The following is a 26,835-nucleotide window of genomic DNA, read 5'->3' as shown; positions in this document are numbered from 1 at the left end:
TAGGGGAGGATGTAATTGAAAGCTCAGAGAAGCTTAAGGAAAGATTGAAGAAGAAGATAACTTTATTATTAATGTTACTCTGCTTGCCTACAACAATCTCGGTTCATTACATTATATAGAGAAGGAATAACTAAGGTAGAAGCCATTAGGGCACAACTCAGCATGTGACAGCACACAGCTTTAAGGAATCAAAACGGTTGAATAGCTGGATATCCTTAGCTGGCTGCGTCGTACAGAGACCGTGCTTTGGCGTCATGTGAGTCGTTCCTCTGTTACCGTTATAGGCGTGATTAATGGGTTTGATGGGCTGCGTTGCTGTTGACTGGGCTTTGGTGGAAGTCGAAGCCTCTGTTGGAACTAGAGTCTTCGGACTTAGAGTAATAGAGATCTCAGTGTGTCAAAGACTTCCAATTAACTAATTTTCTTGAAAGAGGTACCATGGCTTATTTTATGAAGTATATGCTTCTTGAAAGTGTTTTTCCTTTTTGCATCTCAAATATATGTTTTTAATTATTATTTTAAATTAAATAATTTAAAACAGTAATTTTAAATTACATAATTTTCTATGGACCAAGGTGGTCGGGAATTTCCAACGGGTTTTTTCCATTGTCATAACCATTGGTATATGTCATCGGGAAAACGTTGACAACTTGCTCTTGGCGGATAATTCTTCAGGAATTAATCACAAATATTCATTATTGGCAAATTTTTGATAATTTTACCGTGAATATTTATTCTTGACATATTTCCGACGATTTTTTGTTTCGGGGTTTCTCACTTTTTTTTGTAGTGCCATCTCTAATTTGTTATGATTATCCGACTTCTATGCAAATTCTAACAATTTCTGGCCAAATCAGGGGAGAAATTAGAAGTACTACCACAAATCTTTTGTTACTTTTGCCCTTAAATTAGACTAGATTTGGATCCGCACAACTGTGCGGGTACTAATTTTCATGTTTATATATATATTGTACATAACTAGAATATATTTATAAAGTTACTTATATATATAAATGTTTATATATAATAATTTTAATATATAACAATGTGATAGTTTTCATGCTGTAAGTTAATTGATTATTTTAAATCATCACATATATTTGGTATTTTTTATTATATATTTTAAAAATTATTTTTATTCAATTATTATGATCCTGATCCGTAATTCAAAGCGCTAGATTTCCTTTATCAATATTTTTTTTTATGTTTATTCATTTAAGATAATAACTATATATATAAAAGTTTAAGATAAGTTAATTTTATAAATGAATTATCTAATTTACTAATGTTAACCCGTTCTACCAACATATTATATTTCTAGCATAAATTTTTAATGTTTGTGAAAATAAAATATACTAATTTATCAGTTTAAAATATTTATCATATCGTATTTAGTTAAATACAATGTTTTATTTTAAAATGATAGATATAACTATATAATAGTAAAATTTGATATAATGTTTTTCATTTTATAAAATATAACTGAGTATATATATATATATATATTAATGTATAATAACATTAATTTCATTACTAATTATAAAATTAGTGAAAATATTTATATACAATACAATTTTTGATAATTAAGATATTGTTATAATGTTTTTCAACACATTTGTTAAGAAAATTTAATATATATATTATTTAAATTAATAGATATCAAATTATATTATGATTTAAGTAGTTAAAAGATTATATATTAGCATTAAAGAGATACATTTAATACAAATTTTAAATGATGATCCATATAAAAATATCACACATGAATCAAGGTGAGATTGTTAACCCATCCGGATTTTGAGGAGTGGATGTTATATTAGGAATGATTCATTATTAATCCATATTATTAATAACTAATGAATGATAACCAATTTCTAATGAGAATCCATTTTTAAAAAAATCACACATGAATCAAAGTTGTGACTTCTGTTTTAATATATAAGATACTAAAGAAATATAAATATGTACATATATAGTTAAATGGATAAAGAAATTATCCCTAGATATCGGGGATTTCATATACTTTTATGTAATTGGAAATGAAGTCACATATATTGTAAACTTATCAGATCGGCTACTTAATATTGTCTTATGGTGGTTGTATTATATAATTTGTGGATATTATAAGATAGTCAAATCGTGGATGATGTATGATAGCGACGATGGAAGATAGCACAGAGGTTCACATGACACATATGCAAACCCACTCAGGCACTCACACTATCTTATTTCCCACAATCGATGGGTTGGTGTCTTAGGCGGGTTTCGATTTCCAAAAGTTAAGTTATACAATGCATACTCTCTATAATTTTTGTTTGATACCTAAACCAAACTTTTTAATTTTAATTTTATTTTTCTCGTATACCTGAAGCTCACTAAATACTAACTATAAAATTACATTTTTTCTTTGAGCAAACTATAAAAGTATACAAAGAAATAATAAAAGCTAGGTAGGTATGGCCGTAGTCACACACTCGCAGGTGGCATTCTTGCACATAGACTATGTGACATAGAGATAGATAATAAAAGGATTAGCGCTTTTTTTTTTTGTCATCAAATTTTTCTTTAATATTCCGCTTTCTGGAGAACTATAATGTCGGTGATATATCAAATTCTTGAATTTAAAGGTTTTTATAATTTTTACTTAAACTAGAGATTTTTTCCGCGCTTCGCGCGGATTGTGTCTTATAAATTTATATTATTTGTCGGTTTTTTTCTTTTACATTAACTTCTTGTTTTTCCAATGTTAGTTTTTCTTAATTTAAATTTATATGTTTATAATTTTTCATTTTTTTTGTTGTAATTATATTTTTATTGATGGTTTTTTGTATGTGACATAAACTTTTTGAAATTTTAAAATAATGTTATATATAGTACAATTAACACATTAAAGAAGAGAAACACATTCAAGCACATTTTACACTGATTTTATATGCATAATTTTAAACATTATGTATATATTATAAGTTTGAAACATGTAAATGCTTTCTAAAGCTAAATACTTGTTCTGAGTTTACATAACTTATCGAAAGTTTTATCTATTTTTAAATTCAAATCACAGAAAAAAATATATCAAAAAGTCAGTATAGATGAATCTTTTGGGCTTTTAAATCAACACTGAAAAATTACATGAATCAGATAACAACAGTTTTATAAACAACTGGATAAAATTTGACTGAGCCAAAGATTTTGACACAATATGTTCTTTCTTCTTCAAATTACGAAGAGCCTATAGGCACAAGAAAAAAAATCATAATTTTTGTTTTCACTTATATAACATTTTTTATCCTTTACACACGGAGTTTATTACACTGCTATAAGCAATGGAGAACTCTATTCATATAAGATTCACATCTATGCATTTTGACAAAGAAGAATTTTAGCCATCTTTAGTTTCGGAATGGACCAACTTCAGTCATATGCACTATATTTTCTCTATGATTCAAATCTTACAATTTTAATATATGTGCAGATTTCCATGTGAAAAAGCATGCACGCCATTTATCATTCAACCTATTACTTTTTCCAAAGTAAACACTATAATCCTCGTTTGGTTAGCTCCACAAACTAATCTCTTTGGATCAGTTTACTAAAAAATATGGATACTAATGTCAGAAAAGAATATAAACACTATCAACAACAAATATTGGCATAAAACTATTTGGTTCAAGGAACATATTCCACGTAATGTGTTTATATCATGGCTGGCTTTGCGGAGAAGACTGCCAACCAAGGATCGCTTGAGGCGTTGGGGGTTAAATGTCTCAGGAACGTGCGTCCTTTGTAATCTGGAAATAGAGACTCACCATCATCTCTTCTTTGAGTGCTCTTTATCTCGTTTGATATGGGAGCCTTTTGCTGCTGAAGTTTGGATTTCTCCTCCGGCTGATCTACAGTATGTTGCAGTCTGGATCAATCAACTTCGCGTCAACGCAGATGCGCATGCTACTTCAGTTATCAAGCTCTACTTTCAGTCATCTATCTACTTGCTGTGGAAAGAGCGTAATGCTCGTGTGTTCACAGCTGTCTCTTCACCTTCATCAGTCATCCTTGCCTCTCTCGACCGTATAATGCGTGACCGTCTCCTCTCTTACCCGGCAAGTTCTTCTTTCTCCTCTTCTCTACTTCTTTTTTATATTTCTTGTATAAAACCTCTTTAAGGCTTTTTTTACCTTGAGTTGTTGGTGGTTGTTTTTGTTTCCTTGTTATAATAGGTTGTTTAAAAACAACAGTGTAACCTTTCAGAAAATGATAATCTTAACCTCTTACCAAAAAAAAAAACAAATATTGACTTATTTATGTGAATATATATTTTATTTTAAATCATTTTAGTGGACGAAGAAAACATCATAATTTGTACAACAAATTTTCTTACCTCATCATACTCACCATTTTACCATTTTAATTATATAATTTTACATGAGATTTTTCATCCTCCCTGGTTATTTCTCTTTATTTATAACTACAATATAAAGTTATAAACTATATATATATTATAAATTAATATTTTATTTACCCTTGAAATCTAATGATTAAAAATAGAACATAATTCAATATAGATATATGATTCTATTAATAAATTAACAGTTACAAATATGAAATTTCTAGAAATATTACAAGTCATATGTTAGTTAATTATCTTCTAAATGACATCTATTTTTAATTCTTTATTGATGAGAATATTTTGGCTGAGGTGGATAGTCCCAAAAGCCTTGAATTTAGTCCCTTTTATATAGTAGGATTAAGCATTGATTTAAATATTGGATATCATTTGAACTGATGATCAAATTAATTTTGGAAATGCACCGATCAATTCAGAACCCATAACCAAATATTAACCAGAACCAAAACCAAAAATTTCAGTATTTTTGAATAAGTAGTTTGGACACAAAATTATAGATTTTTGAATAAATATATAGTACAAATTTTCTAATTAATATTATTTAAGCTATATTATTTTATGAATTTATAGAGTTATTAGTTTATAAAATATTTTTAAGATTCCAGTTTTATTTTCTAAATAATAAAAATATTTTTATTATATAGTATTAAAAATTTATAATTTTGTTTTTGTCTTTGTGTATTATCAATCAAAATGATTTTTTGATTATTTAGTGATTCTATATATTAGAAAATACATATTTAAAGTGGGAATGATACTTTTCGATGTAACTGGATAACATAAAATATTTTTCAAGTTATAAAATGAAATTTACTTTGAAGAAAAATAAATAAATCAATGATTAAGTTATGTTTATATAAAGCTTATATAACATAAATATAAATTTATAATTATTTTCATAATAATATATTATTAATACACAAATTTAAAATATATAATTATTTTTAAAGTTTATTTTATTTTATTTGGCTTAATTATGATTAGTTTATCATGTTATTAATCTACTAAATATTAAAATTAAAACTTTGAGGGTGATTGTTTGAACTGTAGGAAGTGACTTTAGCTTTAATTTTCTTCTATAACTTTAAATATTACCATTCATTTTTTATCTTGGTTTTTAAAATTACAACCAAAAAAATAAAGTTACAGCAAAAACACACAAAAAATAGTTGTAAAAAAAATTATTTTCTAAAGCCACATATTTTTAGCTGTAGGAAATTTTAAAGTTAGATATTTTAATCTAAATAAAAAAAATCCTACATATTAAATTCTAAAGTAAATTTTCTACAGTTATATTCCAACCAATCACCGTTTTAATATTTTTTTTAGAATTTAAGATTTTTTAAAACAAAAATATGTTTTTAGTTTTTTAAAAATAAATTGCTTGGAAAGTATGACCGATTTTTAACACCTACAATTGTAATAGAATTTGGAATGTGCTTTTACCAAGCAACGCGTATAAAAAATGTTCTGGAAGGAACCGCTTAGTCCTCATCCTGCCAACTCCCAAGTCCCAAGTATAGCGCTAAAATCTGTTTTGGAAGAAATCGATACTTTCTTATGTAATTTTTTTTTGTTAAGTGTGTGAAATGGAACAAGCTCGAAAAGCAACTGGGAATTTGGCCCACACAGAGGAATTTTGTTTTTTATAACGCATTCCTTTTCGGTTTCCATGTGATCACACACTCTCATCATTATCCCCACTCTCACCCCCAAAAAAAACAGTTGTAATTAGTGGGTCAGTGATACATACCAACAACAAGTGTTTGCTTGCAATGCTTCAATTCACATTTCAAATTTAAACACATAAGGTTGATAATCATTGTCACATCTAATTATGACTAATTTATTTTCTAATCATGTTAATTAACACAGAGAAACTCTTGGAATTTTTGAGAGTTTTAAGATTATCAGCATATTTTGTGAAAACTTAATTTATTAAATATATGCTTACTTAAATATAAATATTAAAATAATTAGTCTATGTAATTTTCATCTGCTATTGGATATTTTTTTTTGTTTTAGTCCTTTTTATCAAAATGGGATCAGATTAATTCCTTATTATAATATAGAATTATGGTAATTCCTTATTATCAATTATCAAATATGGTGAAATTAAATTTAAATATTTTTAAAATGTGTCTGTATTATTGATCAGCAATCAGATCTTTTTTTTCTAATTTTCTTTTTTCTGAACAGAATTCTTTTGCAATCTTTTTATATAGAAAATAGGGACTGGAAACAGAAGCAACACAGAGTGTATATCTCTCTATATATAAACACGCTAACACACATGTCTCAAAAACATAACAACACAACTATAAAACCTCTTCCTCGTTTGACTCTCTCTCTCCCTTGAAATCTGGAACAGATCATTCACACCTCTCGTCTCTCTCTCTCTCTCTCAGTTATATTTCTTCCACGCTGGTTTCATTCCTTCTCATGATATTCTGAGAATCCTCACCAAACTCCTTTGCTTTGATTTCTCTGTGAAAGAAAAATCAAAATCGGAGAAAGAAAGAAACCATGAAGATTGTTCCATCTCTTATCCTTCTCCTCCTGGTAAGTCCTCGCTCTCTGTCTTTCGATTCATGTGCTTCTCTACTCTAGTGGTTGATTTGTTTCTGTTACGGGATTGTAATTCAATGCATTAGCTACATTTGAATATCATTTTTTTTTTTTCATTTTCTCTGATATTTTTCTGAATTGTTTTTCTTTAATTTCGAAATACACAAAATGTTTTTTAACTTATATTGAAATTATCTGAATTGTTTTTTTTCTGTTGAATTTCCCGATGCAGATTCTGTATGGAGTAGAAGCAAGAAAATCAGCAGGATATTGTGCGATGTATGATATCTGTGGAGCACGAACCGATGGAAAAGTACTGAACTGCCCTTATAACATTCCTGCTGTGAAGGTGCGTGTGACCTTTCATTTATTGCTGCTTGCTGATTTAATTTTTGACTGGAGCAAAATGCAAATGATTTTTTTGTTTGTACAGCAATAAATGATTTTGTTTGGGTTTTATAAAAATGTTTCACAGCCCGATGATTTGTTCTCTTCAAAGATACAAAGCTTGTGCCCAACCATCACAGGCAACGTTTGCTGCACTGAGACTCAGTTCGATACGTTACGTTCACAAGTCCAACAGGTAAACAACTACAACAACAAACAACAACCCTTTTTTTTTTCTTGATGTTAATTTTTTAACTTTCACCCAAAAGCTTTCAATGCCTGACTCAAATGTTCCAGCGGCTTTTGTCTGAAGAAACATCAATGTGATAGACTGATAGCTATAGTTCAATAAGTATTAATTTCTAAACCCCTCGTTGATGGGGACTACAACACATATTACTAGGAATCTTCATTTAAAAAAAAATGTTTTACTGTTCAAGTGGTTGTGACTATTAGTGGGTAGTGGGTTATTAATGTGGTTATGACTATGGTTTAATAATTTCAATAATTTTTTTTTTACAAAATTGGAAGCAATGTCTGTAATTTTCTTCAAAAAAAACTGGAGTGCTTTTATCTTACTGATAGTGATTATAAATTTATTTATGTTAAAAAGATTGTCTTATTTTTTGTGCGTGTCAGGCTATTCCCTTTGTTGTAGGCTGTCCAGCATGCTTGAGGAACTTTCTGAATCTTTTTTGTGAACTTACTTGCTCTCCTGATCAAAGTCTATTTATAAACGTCACTTCCACCGCAAAGGTATATAAACACACATATTCTTGAACCGTCTGAATGATTTAAACATTAAGCATTAAGTAGCTTATGTCCAAAGTGCCGCTGTGTTTTTGTTTGTTTTGTTGGCAGATAAAGAATAACTCGACCGTGGATGGGATTCAGTACTACATAACCGATGCTTTCGGAGAAGGGATGTATGAATCCTGCAAGAATGTGAAGTTCGGTAGCTCGAACAGTCTAGCTGTAGATTTTCTTGGGGGCGGTGCAAAGAACTTTAAGGGTAAAGGCTTTTAATTCGTTTTTCTTAACTCATATTGTTGTCAAGAATAACTTTAAGGGTAAAGGCTTTTAATTCGTTTTTCTTAACATGTTCCTGTTCTGTCATGCAGAGTGGTTTACGTTTATCGGCCAGAAAGCTGGTGTGAATATGCCAGGCTCCCCCTATGGGATCAAATTTTTGCCGATGCCACCAGCGTCATCTGGAATGAAGCCTATGAATGTGTCTTCTTATTCATGCAGTGATGACACTCTTGGATGCTCTTGTGGTGATTGCCCTTCTGCAGCTGCTTGTTCCAGTACATCAGCACCTCCTGCTCAGAAACAACGTTCTTGCTCAATCAAGATTGGTTCACTTGAGGTGAATATGGATTTTGTATATGTTACTAATAATAGTTATGTTTACATGTTTTTTAAATATTTTTTATGAATAACATGTTTCCTGGTTGGTTTTTTAATAATGCAGGCCAAATGTGTTGATTTCGTGCTAGCCATTTTGTATATTGTCTTGGTTTCGTTGTTTCTTGGAGGAGGTTTGATTCACCGAATAAAGGGTAAGAAAAAGAGCTCACCATCATCGTCAGAGCCCAGAGGAGAACAAAGTTCTGTTAAACCAGACACTATTCATGCGCAGGTACTTTCCTGGTGCTTAGCCTTTCTTGCATCTCTGTAAGAGTTGAAGTTTCTCATTGCTTTATTTATGCTCTCTTAGATGCTACAAAACACTCCACAGAGGAACTGGGCTCAGCTGTCAACAGTACAAGGATACTTGGCCAGATTTTACAGGTTCTTACACTGTGCTGCTTAGCTTCAAAATTAGGAGTTATTGACATTTGTCTTGTTTTCTGTTTTTTTTTTTATATTTTCCAGCAAGTATGGGATCTGGGTAGCAAGACACCCAGCTCTTGTTTTGATTGTGTCAGTCTTTTTAGTTCTTCTACTTTGTGTGGGTCTGATCCGATTCAAAGTTGAGACACGGCCTGATAAGGTATTGGTTATTGTATATGCTACCTGTTTAACTTTTCCAGAAATGTTCATATAATTTTTTTTATCTTAATGTATATTGCAGCTATGGGTAGGTGCAGGGAGCAGAGCTGCTGATGAGAAACGATTCTTTGACACCCATCTTGCTCCTTTCTACAGAATTGAACAGGTTTCACATTTTCTATCAACTTTTCTCTCTGTTACAAGTTAACAAGCATTAGTTTTTGACATTGTTATGAAAATTTTCTGCAGCTAATAATAGCAACAGCTCCAAAATCTTCTCAGCCGGAAATTTTGACAGATGACAATATTAAGTTACTTTTTGACATACAGAAGAAGGTATCTTCTTACTCATTTTCACTGTTTTTTTTTAAGATTCCATCTGATCACCAACATAATGTTTCATGTAAAAAAATTTTGTTTTTCAAATATGGTAAGGTTGATGGACTCCGGGCAAATCACTCAGGTTCAATGGTTTCTCTGACAGACATTTGCATGAAACCACTTGGAGAAGACTGTGCCACACAGAGTCTTCTGCAGGTTTACACTCCTTCCTTTTTTTTATAGTAGTTCAGATAAGATTTACTAACTCTTTTAACGTATCTGGTGGATTTATTTTCTTGTTGTGGCAGTATTTCCAGATGATACCAAAAAATTATGATGAATTTGGAGGTGTAGAGCATGTTAAATATTGCTTTGAGGTACCTCACTGAATTTATGTAGTATTCCATTTTAATAACTCTATTTTTCTTCTATATTTTTAACCATTTTGTTATATTATCACCAAACTTTTCTTCAGCATTTCACCTCGTCAGAATCATGTTTGAGTGCGTTTAAGGGTCCCCTTGATCCAACAACTGCACTAGGAGGGTTCTCTGGGAACAGTTACAGTGAGGTAATCTTCTTCAGTTTGTTAACAGTAACTATATAGAGTTATGTCTATTTACATAAATTATCTAATACCTTTTTTTTAACTGACATGCTTAAGACAGGCTTCTGCTTTTATTGTGACTTATCCTGTGGACAATGCTGTTGACAACAAAGGTAACAGAACAGTGAGAGCAGTGGCTTGGGAGAAAGCCTTTATCCAGCTCGCCAAGGTTGGGAGAGTCTTCGTTACACAAAACAAATTGATATCTTAAAATGCTAATTTGTATATCATTGTTCTGTTGACAGGATGAGTTGTTGCCAATTGTTAAATCAAAAGGCTTAACTCTTTCTTTCTCTTCCGAAAGTTCTATTGAAGAAGAACTTAAAAGAGAAAGCACAGCAGATGTCATCACTATAGCCGTGAGTTCCCTTGCTTCGAATCTTGTCTTCTGTGTTTGGTTTCTAATATGTCTTTGTACTTTTTCTGTTTCTTTGCTTCAGATAAGTTATCTTGTCATGTTTGCATATATATCACTGACACTTGGGGATACACCTCGTTTGAATTCCTTTTACATTACATCCAAGGTATGATAATAATTCTGATACTCTTAAAGAAATTACTTTTAAACTTCAAAAGTATATTTCCTTATGCCTTATTTTATTACAGGTTTTGCTTGGTCTATCTGGTGTTCTTCTTGTCATGCTGTCTGTCCTCGGCTCCGTAGGATTTTTCAGTGCCATTGGAATGAAATCTACTCTAATCATAATGGAAGTTATACCATTTCTTGTTTTGGCTGTAAGTGGTGTCTGGTTCTTACTCAAATATGTAGCCTGATGTTGTGCTCGACATTCTTGAACTTGTTCTTAATATATTTAAACCTTACAGGTCGGTGTTGATAATATGTGCATACTGGTTCATGCCGTTAAGAGGCAAGAGCAAGAGCTGCCTCTGGAGAGACGAGTAAGCAATGCCCTTATGGAAGTTGGACCATCGATTACGCTTGCAAGTCTAGCCGAGATTTTAGCTTTTGCTGTTGGTGCTTATATTAAAATGCCAGCTGTTCGAGTCTTCTCCATGTTTGCTGGTCAGTAAAAAAATTTTCCAGCATTCAAGTTCTTCCTTGTGTTTTTTTATAACGATTCTCTATGCTTTCATGTTTGCAGCATTGGCCGTCCTTTTGGACTTCATTCTCCAGATTACTGCTTTTGTTGCCTTGATAGTATTTGACTTCAAACGTGCTGAGGATAAGCGAGTTGATTGCTTCCCATGTATTAAGAGAGCACAATCATCAGATGGTGATGATAAAGGTACTAATATCATTTTTGGGATTCATTGTAGACTTTTGTGAAATTAAATTCTCATTTGGAGTTGTCTTGTATCACTCCAGGGGTTGGTCAGAAAAAGCCTGGACTTTTGACTCGATATATGAAGGTATTTTCATAAGTCAGCTTATACCTTAATTAGGAGATGGTTTATGTTCTACATAAATAGTGATAACTTGATTCTAAACTTTCAGGAAGTCCATGCACCTATTCTCAGCCATTGGGCAGTCAAAATAGTGGTTATTGCCTTCTTCTTTGGCTTAGCAATGGCTGGAATTGTGAGTTGATACATTTTTTTGTGACCTATAATAGATTTTTTTTTCATTAGCAGTTGAAATTTTCATCTCTAATATAATGTGTTTATTAACCATGTAGGCATTGGCCACTCGGATAGAGCCTGGTTTGGAGCAACAGATTGTTCTTCCTCAGGACTCATATCTTCAGGTTTGCATTGATGCTACCAATCATGAAAGTGTACCTAATCTAGGATTATCTCTAACAAGTTCCTCTTTTTTTTACATTTAGGATTACTTCAACAATATTGCTACATATCTTCGAATTGGTCCACCTCTTTACTTTGTTCTGAAGAATTATAACTACAGGTAGTATATCACTTTCTGGTTTTAGATGTAAGAGTTTGGTCCCAACATCTGTTATTAAAAAACTCAATTTGCCTTATGTCCTCAGCTCGGAATCAAGACATACAAATCAACTTTGTTCCATTAACAAGTGTGATTCTAATTCTCTTATGAATGAGGTATATTAGCTCGTCTGCATTTCTTTTTTTTATTCATCCTCTTTGTTTATATATATTTTATTATGTTTTCTTTCACATTGGAAATAGTCTGACTATCTGCATTTTTCAAGATGTTTACAATATCATTTTATGGTTCTAAAGTTGATTTGTTGTCCATAGATTGCAAAGGCTTCTTTGACCCCAGAACTAAGCTACATAGCTAAGCCAGCTGCTTCATGGGTAGATGACTTTCTTGTGTGGTTATCTCCCGAGGCATTTGGCTGTTGCCGAAAGTTTACAAATGGTACCTTTTGTCCCCCTGATGACCAGGTATATGCTTCACTGCTGAGCTTTATAGTTCAATAGTAGCGGTGTTACAAAACATCATTATGATCAAAATGTGTAGAGAAATTTATGACTTACTGATGGCTAGTTCCCTTGTACTAATTGTGTTGCATTTTGAAGCCTCCTTGTTGCCCTGCTGATCAAGCTTGTGGCCTAAGTGAAGTTTGCAAAGACTGCACCACGGTAACTTTACTCATCATGATGATTTAATCTATATAACTAATTACCATTTGTCCTTGCTATGAGTTTGTTTACTCTATTCTGCAGCTTTCTGTAAATTTTTGTTTGTTTGTGTGGTTGTGCAGTGCTTTCGTCATGCTGATTTAACTAGTGACCGCCCATCTACAATTCAATTCAAAGAGAAACTTCCTTGGTTCCTCAGCGCACTTCCTTCTGCTGATTGTGCTAAAGGTGGCTATGGTGCTTATTCTACTAGTGTTGATTTGAAAGGTTGGTTTTCACACTTTCCCCTTTTTCTTTCTTCCATTCTTTCTTCCATGATATTGTACTGATACCGAAGTGTGTGACATGTATTCTTATCAGGATATAAAAGTGGTATCATACAAGCTTCATCGTTCCGCACTTATCACACACCTCTTAACAAGCAGGTATATTTTCTTATCCCTATAATATGTAGCCCACGTTTGATATCGTGTAAGTTTATACTATAAGTTTTTGTTTTTTTCAGGCTGACTTTGTTAATTCAATGAGAGCTGCTCAAGAGTTTAGTTCCAAAATTTCTCGTTCTTTGCAGGTAAAACAATAATAATATACTAGTCCCGGACTATATTTCTAATTGTTTCTGATTAGTGAAGATAAGTGGCTAACTTGTGAATGATTATCTTTCAGATGGAGATATATCCATACTCAGTGTTTTATATGTTCTTTGAGCAATATCTTGACATATGGAAAACTGCATTAATCAACCTCTCCATAGCCATCGGTTTGTAACTCTCTTCCAATCCCACAGCTGTAGTTCTATTTTCTAGTTGGTAGGTCTTTATTTTTACATTTTTTGAGTTCACATATGAAATGACTTTGGATGTTCCATGCATTTTACAGCTGCCGTCTTTGCCGTGTGTTTAATCATCACATGCAGGTATCTCTACTGTTACAGTAAAATTTACTACAAGTCTTGATATGTTTAAACTTAACCCTCCAAATCTTTTTTTTTAACTCTTGTCTGCTTCCTAATTCAGTTTTTGGAGCTCTGCGATTATTTTGCTGGTGATTGCAATGATCATCATTGATCTCCTGGTAAGTCACTCTTGAATAAAATCGATAAAACTGATTTTCATACCCGCACTGATGTTTATACTATTATGAACCCTTGATTTGGGAACATGCCAGGGAGTAATGGCAGTCTTTCACATCCAGCTAAACGCATTATCGGTTGTGAATTTAATCATGTCCGTGGGCATAGCGGTTGAGTTTTGTGTACACATAACACATGCTTTCTCGGTCAGCAATTGCCCCTCTGTCTGTTTATCAGTATCCACAACATGCTATATATATTCTATTCTGACATGACTTCTCTAAATGTTCAGATAAGCTCTGGGGACAGAAACCAACGGATGAAAGAGGCGCTTGGTGGCATGGGAGCTTCAGTTTTCAGGTATTAATTGCTCTCTCTTCTTCAACTCGACTCAAAAGTATGCCATAAGGAACCAAAGTTAACATATGTTCTGGATATTGAAATGTTCTAATAATAATATTTGTATCATGTTGTTACTGTTTGCAGTGGAATTACATTGACGAAGCTAGTTGGTGTGATTGTGCTGGGCTTCTCAAAATCGGAAGTATTTGTGGTATGTGCTTTTGTGATCTCTTCAAGTCTCTTTTGGTTTCCTCGTTTAACCATTTTCATATTTTGGCCTCTGATTTTTTCTTTTGCGACAGGTCTACTACTTCAAGATGTATTTGGCACTAGTCCTCCTCGGTTTCTTGCACGGTCTTGTATTCTTACCGGTAAGTCATGATCATTCAAACACTCTTTCGATGTTAGTTTTGTTGTTATTGTTCTGATATGAGGGATGGTATTGGACTGTGAAGGTGTTCTTGAGCATGTTTGGTCCAGCTCCAAAAGGGGATAAGCAAGATCATCGACCTTCGGCTTCATCGCAACCGTAGCTCAATTAGGTTTTATTCTTTATTTTTAAAGGTTTTGTTTTGGATACATCTGTTTGTAAATGGTTAACGATTGTTTCACCCAATAGCCACATAGAAAAGCTAATTTCAGTGCGTAGCAGAAAATTAAAAAAAGATAGAATCACGTCAAATGTGTGGGAGGATCTGCAGGAAGATAAATGGTATAAAAGAAAACTGATGAACTGAAAAATGTATGTTTACCGTTTCAAAAAAAAAAAAACAATGTATGTTTAGCTAGAACCGTTAAGGAAGCAAAACAAAACTTAAACCCCAAATGAATTAGGGGAGAAGATGACGAAGAAACACTAATCTCATCTTTGTGGAACTAATCTGCCAAAAAACTTCAAAATTCCAAGGGTAAGGCGTCAATGCGTTTATGTTTAATACTCCCTCTGTTTATGATAGACTTTAGATATATGTAATCCAAAGACTATGAATACTTCTTCTATTATCAATGTAAAAAACGGTTACACTTTGTAGTATGAATCAAATTCACTCTCATGTCGAGATAGCCTTCATCATCAGTCAGTTTCATAACGACTGGAAACAGAGGACTCATAGCATCACTCAAATTACACATACAAAGCATAAAGTTCACAAATGAAAATACAATACGTAGTTATACTATCTTCACTTCACTCCCAGCTCATAACTGCAAAGACTATCAGAATCAGAGACTTTCAACTCCCTCCTTATTCAAATTAAGCTTCAACGTTTTTTATTCCTTCATCTTCCACTTCTTTTCCTCCTTTCTTCCGATAATACACTCTTTTAAACCTATCAGTTTAACAAAAATTTTAAATTTAAATTTCATGTTTCAAAAAATGTTTTTTAACCCAACGTAATTTTATACAGTAAATCTATATTTATCTTTTAAACTACTAATAGAATTTTAGTTAAATCATTTTAATTTAATTAGTTATAGATTAAATTAAAAGTATATTAGTATATTTTACAATTTTTAATTTATTTGAAACGTATTAACGTTACATTTTCTTACTAAACTAAAAAAATGAATATCTTAGGTTAGTTTTCTACTTTATTATTACACTACGGATCCATTTTGCTACTACGATAGTTTTCTCTAATGAAACCCACTTTCTACCTATACACTAACTAAATAATTTTTTTTTGACAGCATTTTCATTCATTCAAAGAGTTTACAATGGCTTAAAGCCAGGATATTACATAATTTTGATTGCTATGCCTGGCTTGCTAATTGATCAACATAATGAACTAGATGCCTACATGGTGGAAACTAAAACTATTTTGGGTAGCTAGAGCCAAGATGTCCTTCATTATAGTAGTTGCTTCAGTGATTGTTGCTTCTCGTCCACCTCTAACTGTTGTCTCCAAGTTCCTTATCAGTTCCTTACAGTCACCTAGGAACACAACATTTGTGTATCTGAGTCCATTCATTTGTTGAACGGCCAGAAACATTGCCATCCTTCTGCTACCAAGGGTGAGGTGGTAGCTTCTACTGCAACACTTCCAACCTTGTCAGTTGGTGACTTGCATTATGATGCAAAATATCTCAGGCACGGCCCTGATGATGCATCTGCAATACGGTACAACTCCGCTTCCGGGAGGAGACCGTGAGAAGTGTGACTCTGACAAGTAGTGTGTGCAACGTGTACATCCAGTGGTTCATACTCCATTGCTTCATCCTAGAGCCTCTTGTCAAGCCAAGCTGCTTTGATAGTTTGAACTATATGATCTCTTTTGTTTTCAAAAATGAGCTTGTTTCTCCTTTTCCAGATTCTCCAATCGAGAAAGAAAGGGAATGTACCCTTGGAATCCCTTGAACCTCGATCAACTTAATTCTTGAAAAAGATTCAGGATCTAAACAAGGGCATCTATCCAACAACTTTAACCACAGCTTTTTGTTCAATTTTTTTCTTCTTTTTCCACTGTGCCTTTTTTTTTCTATCCCCGCCGTTGAAAAAGACCAACGAAAATCCTGTCTCAAAAACCGCAGTTCAAATAAATATATTTCGGATTTTTATCCTCTATTTTCAGAGTAATGTTATTTTGATCTTCCCAAATGAAAAAAAAAAACAAATTGCTAATTTTTATCCAAAAATAAATGACTTCACCAATAATTCTGACTTTCCCAAAATTAGAAAATCTGTATATAAAAGTAGGTTAGTTTGCAAACTAAAAATACAAACGAAAAAATAATAATTTTTTTTTTGTCACAGAAAAAAATTATAATTCATGGTCATGAATCATGCCGAATCATGCAACAGTATCTTTTAGACAGAATTAGTGAATCCAAGCCACGTGTTTGTATATCAGAGAAGTTACTCAGGGAATCCAGCCACGTTCGTGTACGTAGAGAAGATGGCAGGGATTGACAATATCAATGCCATTTCACTTACTCCGATCCAATTTCACATGATAGAAGAAGGTACTCAAAGAAGGTGGAGTATATTTTAAGATATTCGTGTATAACGTGGGAAATTATTATACATCATTTTGAAGTTTTAAACGGATCCAATAATTTAGCAAAATACTATAATCTATACGCTATAAATAGTAGGCATGCACGAATGGAAGCATACATGTAATACAAACTTGTTTCTTAAAGAAAACATAGTAATTAAAGACCAACGAGCTGATCCATGGAGATACTTAACGCCCGGCCTGTTCTTCTTCTTCTTCTCGCATCACTCTTCTTCTTACCTGCTTTGGGAGCTATCGATTTTGAATACTGCAACAGTAAGTATCGATTGTAGTCTTGATTTTTCCTTCTGTATGTCTGCATTTTTTTCTGTGGGATAATTACTATATGTAGTATATTGAACACCTATATATTGTTATTAGTTCATATTAATGTGGTTTGCTCCTATTTCTGTTTTTATCAACTTTCAACAATCAATCTATGTGACTGCTGTAGAAAGTGGATACGATTTCTTTAACGTCTCTCGTGTGGAAGTCTCTCCAAATCCCGTTGAGTTAGAAGAATACCCAACCATAAGGGTATTCGGTTATGCAAGTACGTAATTTTTCTAATGATCTTCCCTAGTTTTAACTCTTTTTCTCTATATTATAGCCTAGTTTGTAATGTCTTCTTGATAAAAAATATTTGTATGTATACAGACAAAAGCATGGATGATGGAACTGTAGAGGTGAAGGTTACAGCTGGGGGAACTACACAAACAATGGCAAGCTACTCCCTCTGTGTGGTGGGTTTTGAATGCGCTATTGCAGCAGGCACCAACTTTGAGTTAGTTCTGGCGGAAGTTCCTCTAGAATATATCGAGGTAACTATTATTTTCCTCTTTGCATACATATATAAAAACAAACCCCAAGAACATGTCTATTACAATTTACAAGTATTTCAAAATAAATGTATAAAAATAAAAGAAAAATATTATATTATAATTAGTGGCTAAAATTTACTCAACAGTATTTCATAGTATCAGTTATCAGATGATATACTTTTGAGTGGATTTCTTAGCCTTTTGAAATATCTACTCATTATAATGCTATTATTTTTGTTTTGTTTTTGTACTTTTAGACACTTAAACATAAGGTTGTTCTAAGACATGTATGTTTTTAAAGATTACGCATTAACTTGGTTTACCTCTCTAATAGTCTTTCTTTTCTTAAACATGTGAAGGGTGTGTCCAAGTATGTATATTCCGTACATTTGACTGATGATGATGTGGGGGAATCTGAAGAGCCAATACTAAGAATGTGTGTCGCGTTCGAGATACCTACTGTAGATCTCGCATTGGCCTCTGCTCAGTCGAGTTGATGGTCGAAATATAGTATATATATGTGTTTTAAGTCTTGATATGAGTCTTTGCGTGTCTCTGTCTCTCTACTTGCATCTTTCCCTTTTATGTGTGGAACGAATAAAACATTTTCCTCAACGATATTGCTTTCTTCTCTTTCGTAATTTGGGTTTGGTTTCTTGAACCTATAAGGTTTTGACCCAAGATGATTTATTATGATAATTAACTACTTTTAGTGTTATATACATGGCTTGTCTAATTCAGTTGTAATAACAACGTTTTCAATGCTATCATGTTTCTGTTTCCAAACTCTGTTTTTCAGGTAAAACCATGTCTAATAATATTTTACACTAAGGTTAAACTGTGGAATCGCCATATATATATATATATATTCTTACATTTTCCCTTTTTGATAGATTAAAATCAACAAATCCAAAAGAAACAAAAAAAGGTAAAAAAAAAGTTTTTGGCTCTCCAACAGACCCTCAAATCCTTAAATTTTGAGGTTTAGGTTCTCTAACCGGTCTTTAGTTTGATCTTTCTAATTTTGTAATTTACATACAATTATAATAATATTAATTTTTTTATTTTAATATTTATAAATATATTTCGACCAAATATTGAAATACTTTTCCATACAGGTTATTATTGATACATAAAATACATAAATATGTTAAAATTTAAATTAAATTATCTAAAATAAAAATATTATATATATGTAGTTTATCCATTTCGTAACTTTTTTCTCTGATGCACTTTCTTACAAAAAATATTTAATTTTTTTAGTAAAACACAAAGTATATATATAAAAATTATAAAAATTATGTTTCGTGTTTTTATTGTGTATTTATTATATATATTATGTTTCGTGTTTTTATTGTGTATTTATTATATATTTATAAAAATTTAATGCTTATACTTAATTATTATAAAAACTGAAGATCAAAATGTAATATATAAAAATATTTAAAGATTTATTTGAGGTTTATTGTTGCAATCCACTCTCAAACTCTTATTTTTTGGATAACTCACTTTCAAAATAAAATTCATTGTTGGAGATGCTCTAAGGGTTCAATTCTAGACGAGAAAATCCTATAAGTGTATAATTAAAAGAAAAAACAATAAAAAATATTATAAATTATAATATAAATTTGAAAATAGCTAAGTTGTAAGTAATATTCGGCTTTACGATTTGTTTTTAGGTTATTGTTTAAAAATTATATCATCATTAAAAAGATTTCTATGAATTTGTTTTTCAGTTTTTCAATATTTGTTCTAGCCCTATTTATAACGATATAAAATAAAGTTGTCTCTCTTTGCATCTCAAGTTGTCACGAAGCGTTCTTAAAAGCTTTGACCTCTTCCGTTGAGGCAACAAATTTCAGACAAGCAAGTACTTGATGTCATTTAGAAATGACTCGACGAATGATTAGTATTCGACTCTTGAGATTAATAGAAGATGTGACAATATTACTACATTTGTCTCCTGAGAAGAAGGCAGTTGATGTTAGGAGTTTTCAAGGCTCATAAGACAAATGTTGTAGTATAAATGATTGTCGAACCAGTTCTGAGGGATATCAAAGCACCGAGAATGCAAATACTCACTTAATCTAAGTGCAACCAATGATTTAGATGGGTTTTAACTACTACTAAACTAGAAAACAATAACAGAATGATACTTTCTTGACTAAGGGAAAAGAGAACTCATGGGCATAGGGATTAGACCTTGGGTGATCAAGTATCGAACTAAGGATGTCAAATGATCAATCAAACTATCAACCTTAAGCCTAGACACAATTCTAAGCAAGCTCTATGTCTAGATGAATGCTCATTTGCTAACATATCTCAAACATCAAATGTCTTTGGTTGAATAATATGAAAGCAATCATTACTAACAAGTCTATTAGCTATTTTAGCATCTTTAACAACAAATGTCTTTGGCAAAGTATACTAAAAGCCTAGGAGAGTTGTCTCGGGCATTTCATCGAACACCTTTCGGGTGAGAAATGCCTAAGGATCAACAACTGAGTGGCCAACTCAGAAGATGCATTATGATTACTCTACTAGCAAGGAAATACGAATGATCTACACTAAAACATCCTAGCTCTAACCTAATCACCCTTAATCTCCCTAACCCATGAATTCAAAAGGTGATTACTCACTAATCTACATGATTCCTCTTAAACCCATATTGGATTTCAGATTAACCATGTAGAGAAATAGATAAGAAATCAACAAGAACACAAGAACATAACAAATCAAAATCCAAGAGATGAACTTCTCAAGAGAGTTCTTGTGTATTTCTCAATAGATCAAAAGATAAAAGATAATCTGCCTCTGGTGGCTACAAAAGATGTTTAAAACATAGGTTTAGAAAATAAAAACGTGCATAATGAAATGACCAAAAGGCCCTTGAGAAATCATAAGTTCGAGTGAAATTGAGACGCGCAGCGACCTCGGCTCGTCGCTCCGACAAGTCGCTCCAGGCTTCGGGAGCGACCTCGCTGGGTCGCTGCGAGAGGTCGCTCCGAGAGCGATTTCTTGTCTCCGAGAACCAAGATGGCGAGCGACTTCTCCCTGTCGCTCTGGACAGGTCGCTCCAAGCTTCGGGAGCGACCTCGCTGGGTCGCTGCGAGAGGTCGCTCCGAGAGCGAGATGTGTGTCTCCGGACGTGAAAACGCGAGCGACTTTGTGCAGTCGCTCTGGATGAGTCGCTCCGGGATGTGGTGCACAGCGACCTCATGCTGTCGCTCCGAAAGGTCGCTCCAGGCAGTGCTCGTCCAAAGACCACTCTAATCACCTCCTTTGAGCTCCAAATGCACCCAAATGTCTCCAGAAACTCCATGTGGTACTCAAATACCTGATAGAGACATATGTATGCAAAATGCAACCTAAACATGTCTAAATCCTAATCTATATGATGAAAATGTTTATGAATGAATGGATAAAACAATGTAAATATGCAAGATATCAACTCCCCCAAACTTGTTCTTTTACTTGTCCACAAGTGAACTTTCTAGAACTCATAGGGAGAGAGGTTGAAGGAGGGAGCACATAGCCAAAAGAAACACAACTAGCACACTCTCTTATTACACTCTAGCTTCTCTAGGCCTATCTTAACTCTTTTTGTTCTTACACTCATCATCAAGCATCCACACATTCAAATCAACCAACTCTCACATTCATTAAGCACAAAACATCAGGTGAATTCTTGCAAATGGTCAGTTGGTCCAAGTCATTTGGTTGGGTAAGGGAAGGCTTTTATTCAAGTGATTCAAGAGGTTCAAAACATATGATCTTTAAGGTGGTTTACTCTCAAAACAAGTAGCCTTGACATTGCACATAATATATCTAAGAAAGGGACCAACTCATGCATACAATGCTCAATCTCCATTGTTCTACCCTTTTCCCAAACATACAAATCACACAATCATTTCCCAATGTCAAACCCAACTCACATCTCTCACCAAAAGATCCTAAGAACTTTAACTCCTTCTCTTTGAAATCTACAAGGGATTTTTCACAACCTCAAAACATTTCTTAGCTCCTAACAACTTTGCTAGCCCCCTTTTTCTTTTCTTTTTTTTTTTTTTTTTTTTTTCGTTTTGCTTTTTCCTTTTTTTTTTTTTAGGCTGGGGGCCAAGACTTTTCAAAACTTGAGCTAGAGGCTTCTATACTGGTCCCAATAAAACAATTCACTTAAGCACAAAGAGTCTATTCTTTTCTTTTTTCATTTCTCCCAAATCATAATCGCAACACTCACCCACCACCTATAGCTAGACAATAGAGTGCCCAATCTAGCAAGAATGAAGATCAAGCATTGTCGTTCCCGATACTCTCAACATTATGCACATGTAAGACTTTCCGAAGAAGGCCTCACTCATCAAACAATGAAAGCTTAAAAGGAGGGAAGGGTTTTGGAGTGGTCTACCACTAGAGTTTGTCAAAATAAGATTGGCATAAAGGATGTGACAACTCAAGTGTGTATAGCCATGACTCAGTACACAAGGGACCATGAGCAAGAAGCATTAAGTTCGTTCAGTTCAAATAAGGTTGTAGTTGGCTTCAAAGACTGAGTTTCAGCAATCAACAAGTTTCAGGAAGAGTTTTCAAGGCTCGAAACATACAAGTCTTTTTGAGAGGTGCAAAAGCTACTCAGGTGCAATGTAATGTTCTTTACAAGGCATTTAAAATCTTTGCTCCCAATGCAAGTGAATGCAACCTATATGCTCTAGACTCTCCTAAAAAAAATGCAAATGATGCAAACTAAATGATTGATTTTTTTTTTTTTTTTTTTATCTATGCAAATAGGTATGCAATGCATGACTCAATGAAACAACATCAAAGCAAACATGATCAAATACTTGGTACCTCCCCCAAACTTGAGTTACACAGTCTCTGTGTTGTCAAGTAGAGAGAGAGATACCGAAAAGAAGACTAATATGCAAAAATAAAATGGTATATACAAGGGAGTGTGGTGGGTTACCTTCTATGGGGAATGAGTAGAGGGAGATGCTCCCTCCTCGTCGTCTTCAGGTGGTAACTCTTCAAGGTGCTCATCAGCAGGGGTGTCCATCTCTTCAATGTAGAAGGCTTGCCCGAACACAGTTGGTTTCCTCATTTTCCTCATGATGTAAAAGTGGAGGATGTTCTCTTTACCCAAATGGAGATCAATCGTACCCTCCTTCACATTAACAATAGCTCCTGCTGTAGCTAAGAATGGCCTTCCTAGAATCAATGGATCTTGAGCCTCCTCACCCATCTCAAGCACCACAAAATCTGTAGGTATCTCATACCTTCCAATCTTCACAGGGAGGTCCTCTAAGATGCCCACAGGGTACTTCACTGAACGATCAGCTAACACCAGAGAGAGTCTACACTTCTTGTACTGAGTGAATCCAAGCTTCTTTGCAACAGACAAAGGCATCAAGCTGACACTAGCTCCCAAATCGCAGAGACTTTTCTCAAATACCATAGGTCCAAGAGCACAAGGTAGTGTGAAGCTTCCTGGATCCTCTAATTTCTCTGGAACATCAAGCCTCTGGATGATGGCATTGCACTCATGGGTAAGAATCATCATGCCTTCCATCTCCTTCTTCTTTGCAGCTACAACATCTTTCAGGAAATTGTTGTATTGAGGAATCAACATGAAAGCATCGATGATGGGCATTGCAACCTGAGCTTCACTCATTTGCTTCTCAAACAGAGCTTTGTACTTCTCTAGCAGCTGCTTCTTGAATCTACCAGGGAATGGAAGTTTGGGTTCATAGGGAGGGGAACAAAAGAACTTTCACTTGCTGGAGTAACAACTTCACCATCCTTTACTGTCTTCTTCTCCTCTCCAACCTTTCCTTTACCTTTGGCTTCCACTATCTTCTCCAAGATCTCGTCATTGATCTTCTCATCAACAATCACCACTTCATCATCTATGTTGATGGCAACCCCCTCACCTAGTTTCTCAGCATCCTTGGTGAGGGTTTTAGGAGGTAACTGCTTACCACTCCTAAGGGTGATAGCTTTGGCCTCCTTGGGATTTTGGTCAGACTTTCCAGGTAGAGATCCTTGCTGGCGATTCTGGTGAGTGTTCATGGAAGCAAACTGATTCTCTAAATTCCTGACTGTAGAAGCAAGGTGTGAGAATTTGTTGTTGAGCTCATTGTAGCTCCCATCAATCTTGGTATGAAGGTTCTTCAGCTCATAACCAACATGCTTCTCACTTCTAGTCTGAGACTCCAAGATTTGTTTCAGTAAGGTATCAGTGCTGCTCTCTTGAGGAGCAGAGGAACCAGACGAGGGATTTTGCTGAGGCTGATAGCTGCCTTGCTGGTTGTTTCTTGGCGGATAGCCACTCTGTTGGTTGTTGGGATAGGATTTCTGTTGGTAATTGTTGTACTGAAAATTGGGCTCCTTTTTGTACCAGCTACCATTGTTGTTGATGAAACACAACTCCTCTTGACCTTCCAAACCCTCAACCTCATTGACAGCAAGTGGATCTTCCTGCTTGGAGTTACCAACAAACTTCAGCTGCTCTTGGGTTGCTTTTTCAGCAATGAGTAGGTCGATCTTGTCTTCCAAAGCTTTGATCTCTTTCCTCGTCTGCTTATCATTTGTTCTACTGCCTCTGTCGTGGTCTCCACTGTAGACTGCATCACTCTTTACCATGTTGTCAACCAACTCTTCTGCATCCTCCTCAGTTCTCCCCAAGAAGAACCCATTGCTAGCTGTATCCAGTCTGGCTCTGTACTTAGGAAGAGCACCACGGTAGAATGTGCTCAGCAAGCTCTCCTTAGAGAAGCCATGGTGTGGACATTGAGCTTGGTAGCCCTTGAATCTCTCCCAGGCTTCACTGAAGCCTTCCAAGTTCTTCTGTTGAAAGCTGGAAATCTCGTTTCTCAGCTTAGCAGTTCTTGAAGTAGAGAAGAACTTCTCCAAGAATGCTTTCTTGCAGTCATCCCAAGTGGTGATGGAGTCGCTGGGTAGAGACTTCTCCCACTGACGTGCCTTATCCCCCAAAGAGAAAGGGAATAGCTTGAGCTTTAAGGCATCTTCGGACACACCATTGGTTTTTGACAACCCACAGTAGCTGTCGAACCTGTCCAAGTGATCAAATGGATCCTCTAGAGCCAAGCCATGATACTTGTTGTTCTCGATCACGTTGAGGAGTCCTGATTTGATCTCAAAGTTGTTGGCTGCCACAGCGGGTGCTCGGATTCCCAATCTATGACCATGAATGTTTGGACGGTCGTAAGTGCCAATGGGTCGAGCTGCTCGCTGTTGGTTAGGGGGACCATTGTTGTTAGCGCCATTGACGCCTGCATCTTCTTGATGAACGTCTCCCATGTCAGTGTTCAGTCTCTGCAATTGAGCCTGATGTTCTTCTTCTCTTCTCTTTCTAGCACACTCTCTCTCTAAAGCTCTGATGTCTGCAGCTATTGGAACTAGGTTTGATGGACCCCTGCTCCTCAAGTTCATACACCTGTAGATTAAAGGGAGGTGAAGAAAGAGAATCAGTAACAAAAGAAAATAAAAATGACTTAGTCTCAAGCAAGTGACTAAATCTCAATGTTCAAATCTACTCAGAATTTGGCAACGGCGCCAATTTGATGTTAGGAGTTTTCAAGGCTCCTAAGACAAATGTTGTAGTATAAATGATTGTCGAACCAGTTCTGAGGGATATCAAAGCACCGAGAATGCAAGTACTCACTTAATCTAAGTGCAACCAATGATTTAGATGGGTTTTAACTACTACTAAACTAGAAAGCAATAACAGAATGATACTTTCTTGACTAAGGGAAAAGAGAACTCATGGGCATAGGGATTAGACCTTGGGTGATCAAGTATCGAACTAAGGATGGCAAATGATCAATCAAACTATCAACCTTAAGCCTAGACACAATTCTAAGCAAGCTCTATGTCTAGATGAATGCTCATTTGCTAACATATCTCAAACATCAAATGTCTTTGGTTGAATAATATGAAAGCAATCATTACTAACAAGTCTATTAGCTATCTTAGCATCTTTAACAACAAATGTCTTTGGCAAAGTATACTAAAAGCCTAGGAGAGTTGTCTCGGGCATTTCATCGAACACCTTTCGGGTGAGAAATGCCTAAGGATCAACAACTGAGTGGCCAACTCAGAAGATGCATTATGATTACTCTACTAGCAAGGAAATACGAATGATCTACACTAAAACATCCTAGCTCTAACCTAATCACCCTTAATCTCCCTAACCCATGAATTCAAAAGGTGATTACTCACTAATCTCCATGATTCCTCTTAAACCCATATTGGATTTCAGATTAACCATGTAGAGAAATAGATAAGAAATCAACAAGAACACAAGAACATAACAAATCAAAATCCAAGAGATGAACTTCTCAAGAGAGTTCTTGTGTATTTCTCAATAGATCAAAAGATAAAAGATAATCTGCCTCTGGTGGCTACAAAAGATGTTTAAAACATAGGTTTAGAAAATAAAAACGTGCATAATGAAATGACCAAAAGGTCCTTGAGAAATCATAAGTTCGAGTGAAATTGAGACGCGCAGCGACCTCGGCTCGTCGCTCCGACAAGTCGCTCCAGGCTTCGGGAGCGACCTCGCTGGGTCGCTGCGAGAGGTCGCTCCGAGAGCGATTTCTTGTCTCCGAGAACCAAGATGGCGAGCGACTTCTCCCTGTCGCTCTGGACAGGTCGCTCCAAGCTTCGGGAGCGACCTCGCTGGGTCGCTGCGAGAGGTCGCTCCGAGAGCGAGATGTGTGTCTCCGGACGTGAAAACGCGAGCGACTTTGTGCAGTCGCTCTGGATGAGTCGCTCCGAGA

The 26,835-nt window shown here is 34.5% G+C and overlaps 2 protein-coding genes, 1 long non-coding RNA gene and 1 other non-coding gene across 4 annotated transcripts; 3 read left to right on the top strand and 1 right to left on the bottom strand.

The window, feature by feature from the left end:
* Nucleotides 1-664: 664 nt before the first annotated feature.
* On the bottom strand, nucleotides 665-2,078 carry LOC117126929. The gene is made up of 2 exons (XR_004449691.1): nucleotides 1,948-2,078; nucleotides 665-913 (listed from the first exon to the last, which is right to left on the bottom strand). It is a non-coding gene; the product is annotated as an uncharacterized LOC117126929 (long non-coding RNA).
* Nucleotides 2,079-6,310: 4,232 nt separating this feature from the next.
* Nucleotides 6,311-14,884, top strand: LOC103829698 (NPC intracellular cholesterol transporter 1). Its single transcript, XM_009105388.3, has 38 exons — nucleotides 6,311-6,964; nucleotides 7,203-7,319; nucleotides 7,446-7,553; nucleotides 7,997-8,113; nucleotides 8,219-8,369; nucleotides 8,479-8,726; nucleotides 8,832-8,999; nucleotides 9,078-9,151; nucleotides 9,236-9,353; nucleotides 9,435-9,518; nucleotides 9,602-9,688; nucleotides 9,788-9,889; nucleotides 9,982-10,050; nucleotides 10,149-10,244; nucleotides 10,342-10,449; nucleotides 10,526-10,639; nucleotides 10,721-10,804; nucleotides 10,887-11,015; nucleotides 11,106-11,304; nucleotides 11,384-11,527; nucleotides 11,608-11,651; nucleotides 11,737-11,820; nucleotides 11,918-11,986; nucleotides 12,068-12,144; nucleotides 12,230-12,299; nucleotides 12,459-12,608; nucleotides 12,744-12,806; nucleotides 12,929-13,073; nucleotides 13,167-13,231; nucleotides 13,312-13,377; nucleotides 13,473-13,566; nucleotides 13,686-13,722; nucleotides 13,823-13,880; nucleotides 13,974-14,084; nucleotides 14,171-14,238; nucleotides 14,365-14,431; nucleotides 14,523-14,591; nucleotides 14,676-14,884. Exons 1-38 carry the CDS (start codon nucleotides 6,929-6,931, stop codon nucleotides 14,751-14,753), a joined length of 3,768 nt encoding a protein of 1,255 aa, XP_009103636.1. The 5' UTR covers nucleotides 6,311-6,928; the 3' UTR covers nucleotides 14,754-14,884.
* A 251-nt stretch (nucleotides 14,885-15,135) lies between these two features.
* LOC103829697 (MD-2-related lipid-recognition protein 3) lies at nucleotides 15,136-19,672 on the top strand. Its single transcript, XM_009105387.3, has 4 exons — nucleotides 15,136-17,492; nucleotides 17,671-17,769; nucleotides 17,874-18,037; nucleotides 18,397-19,672. Exons 1-4 carry the CDS (start codon nucleotides 17,396-17,398, stop codon nucleotides 18,532-18,534), a joined length of 498 nt encoding a protein of 165 aa, XP_009103635.1. The 5' UTR covers nucleotides 15,136-17,395; the 3' UTR covers nucleotides 18,535-19,672.
* A 5,134-nt stretch (nucleotides 19,673-24,806) lies between these two features.
* Nucleotides 24,807-24,913, top strand: LOC117127059. Its single transcript, XR_004449817.1, has one exon. It is a non-coding gene; the product is annotated as a small nucleolar RNA R71 (small nucleolar RNA).
* Nucleotides 24,914-26,835: the final 1,922 nt, after the last annotated feature.

This window comes from Brassica rapa, chromosome A07 (assembly GCF_000309985.2).
Source record: "Brassica rapa cultivar Chiifu-401-42 chromosome A07, CAAS_Brap_v3.01, whole genome shotgun sequence".
Lineage (NCBI taxonomy): Eukaryota > Viridiplantae > Streptophyta > Magnoliopsida > Brassicales > Brassicaceae > Brassica > Brassica rapa.
Note: the sequence above shows the minus strand (reverse complement) of the source record. Positions and strands in the feature narration are given on the sequence as shown.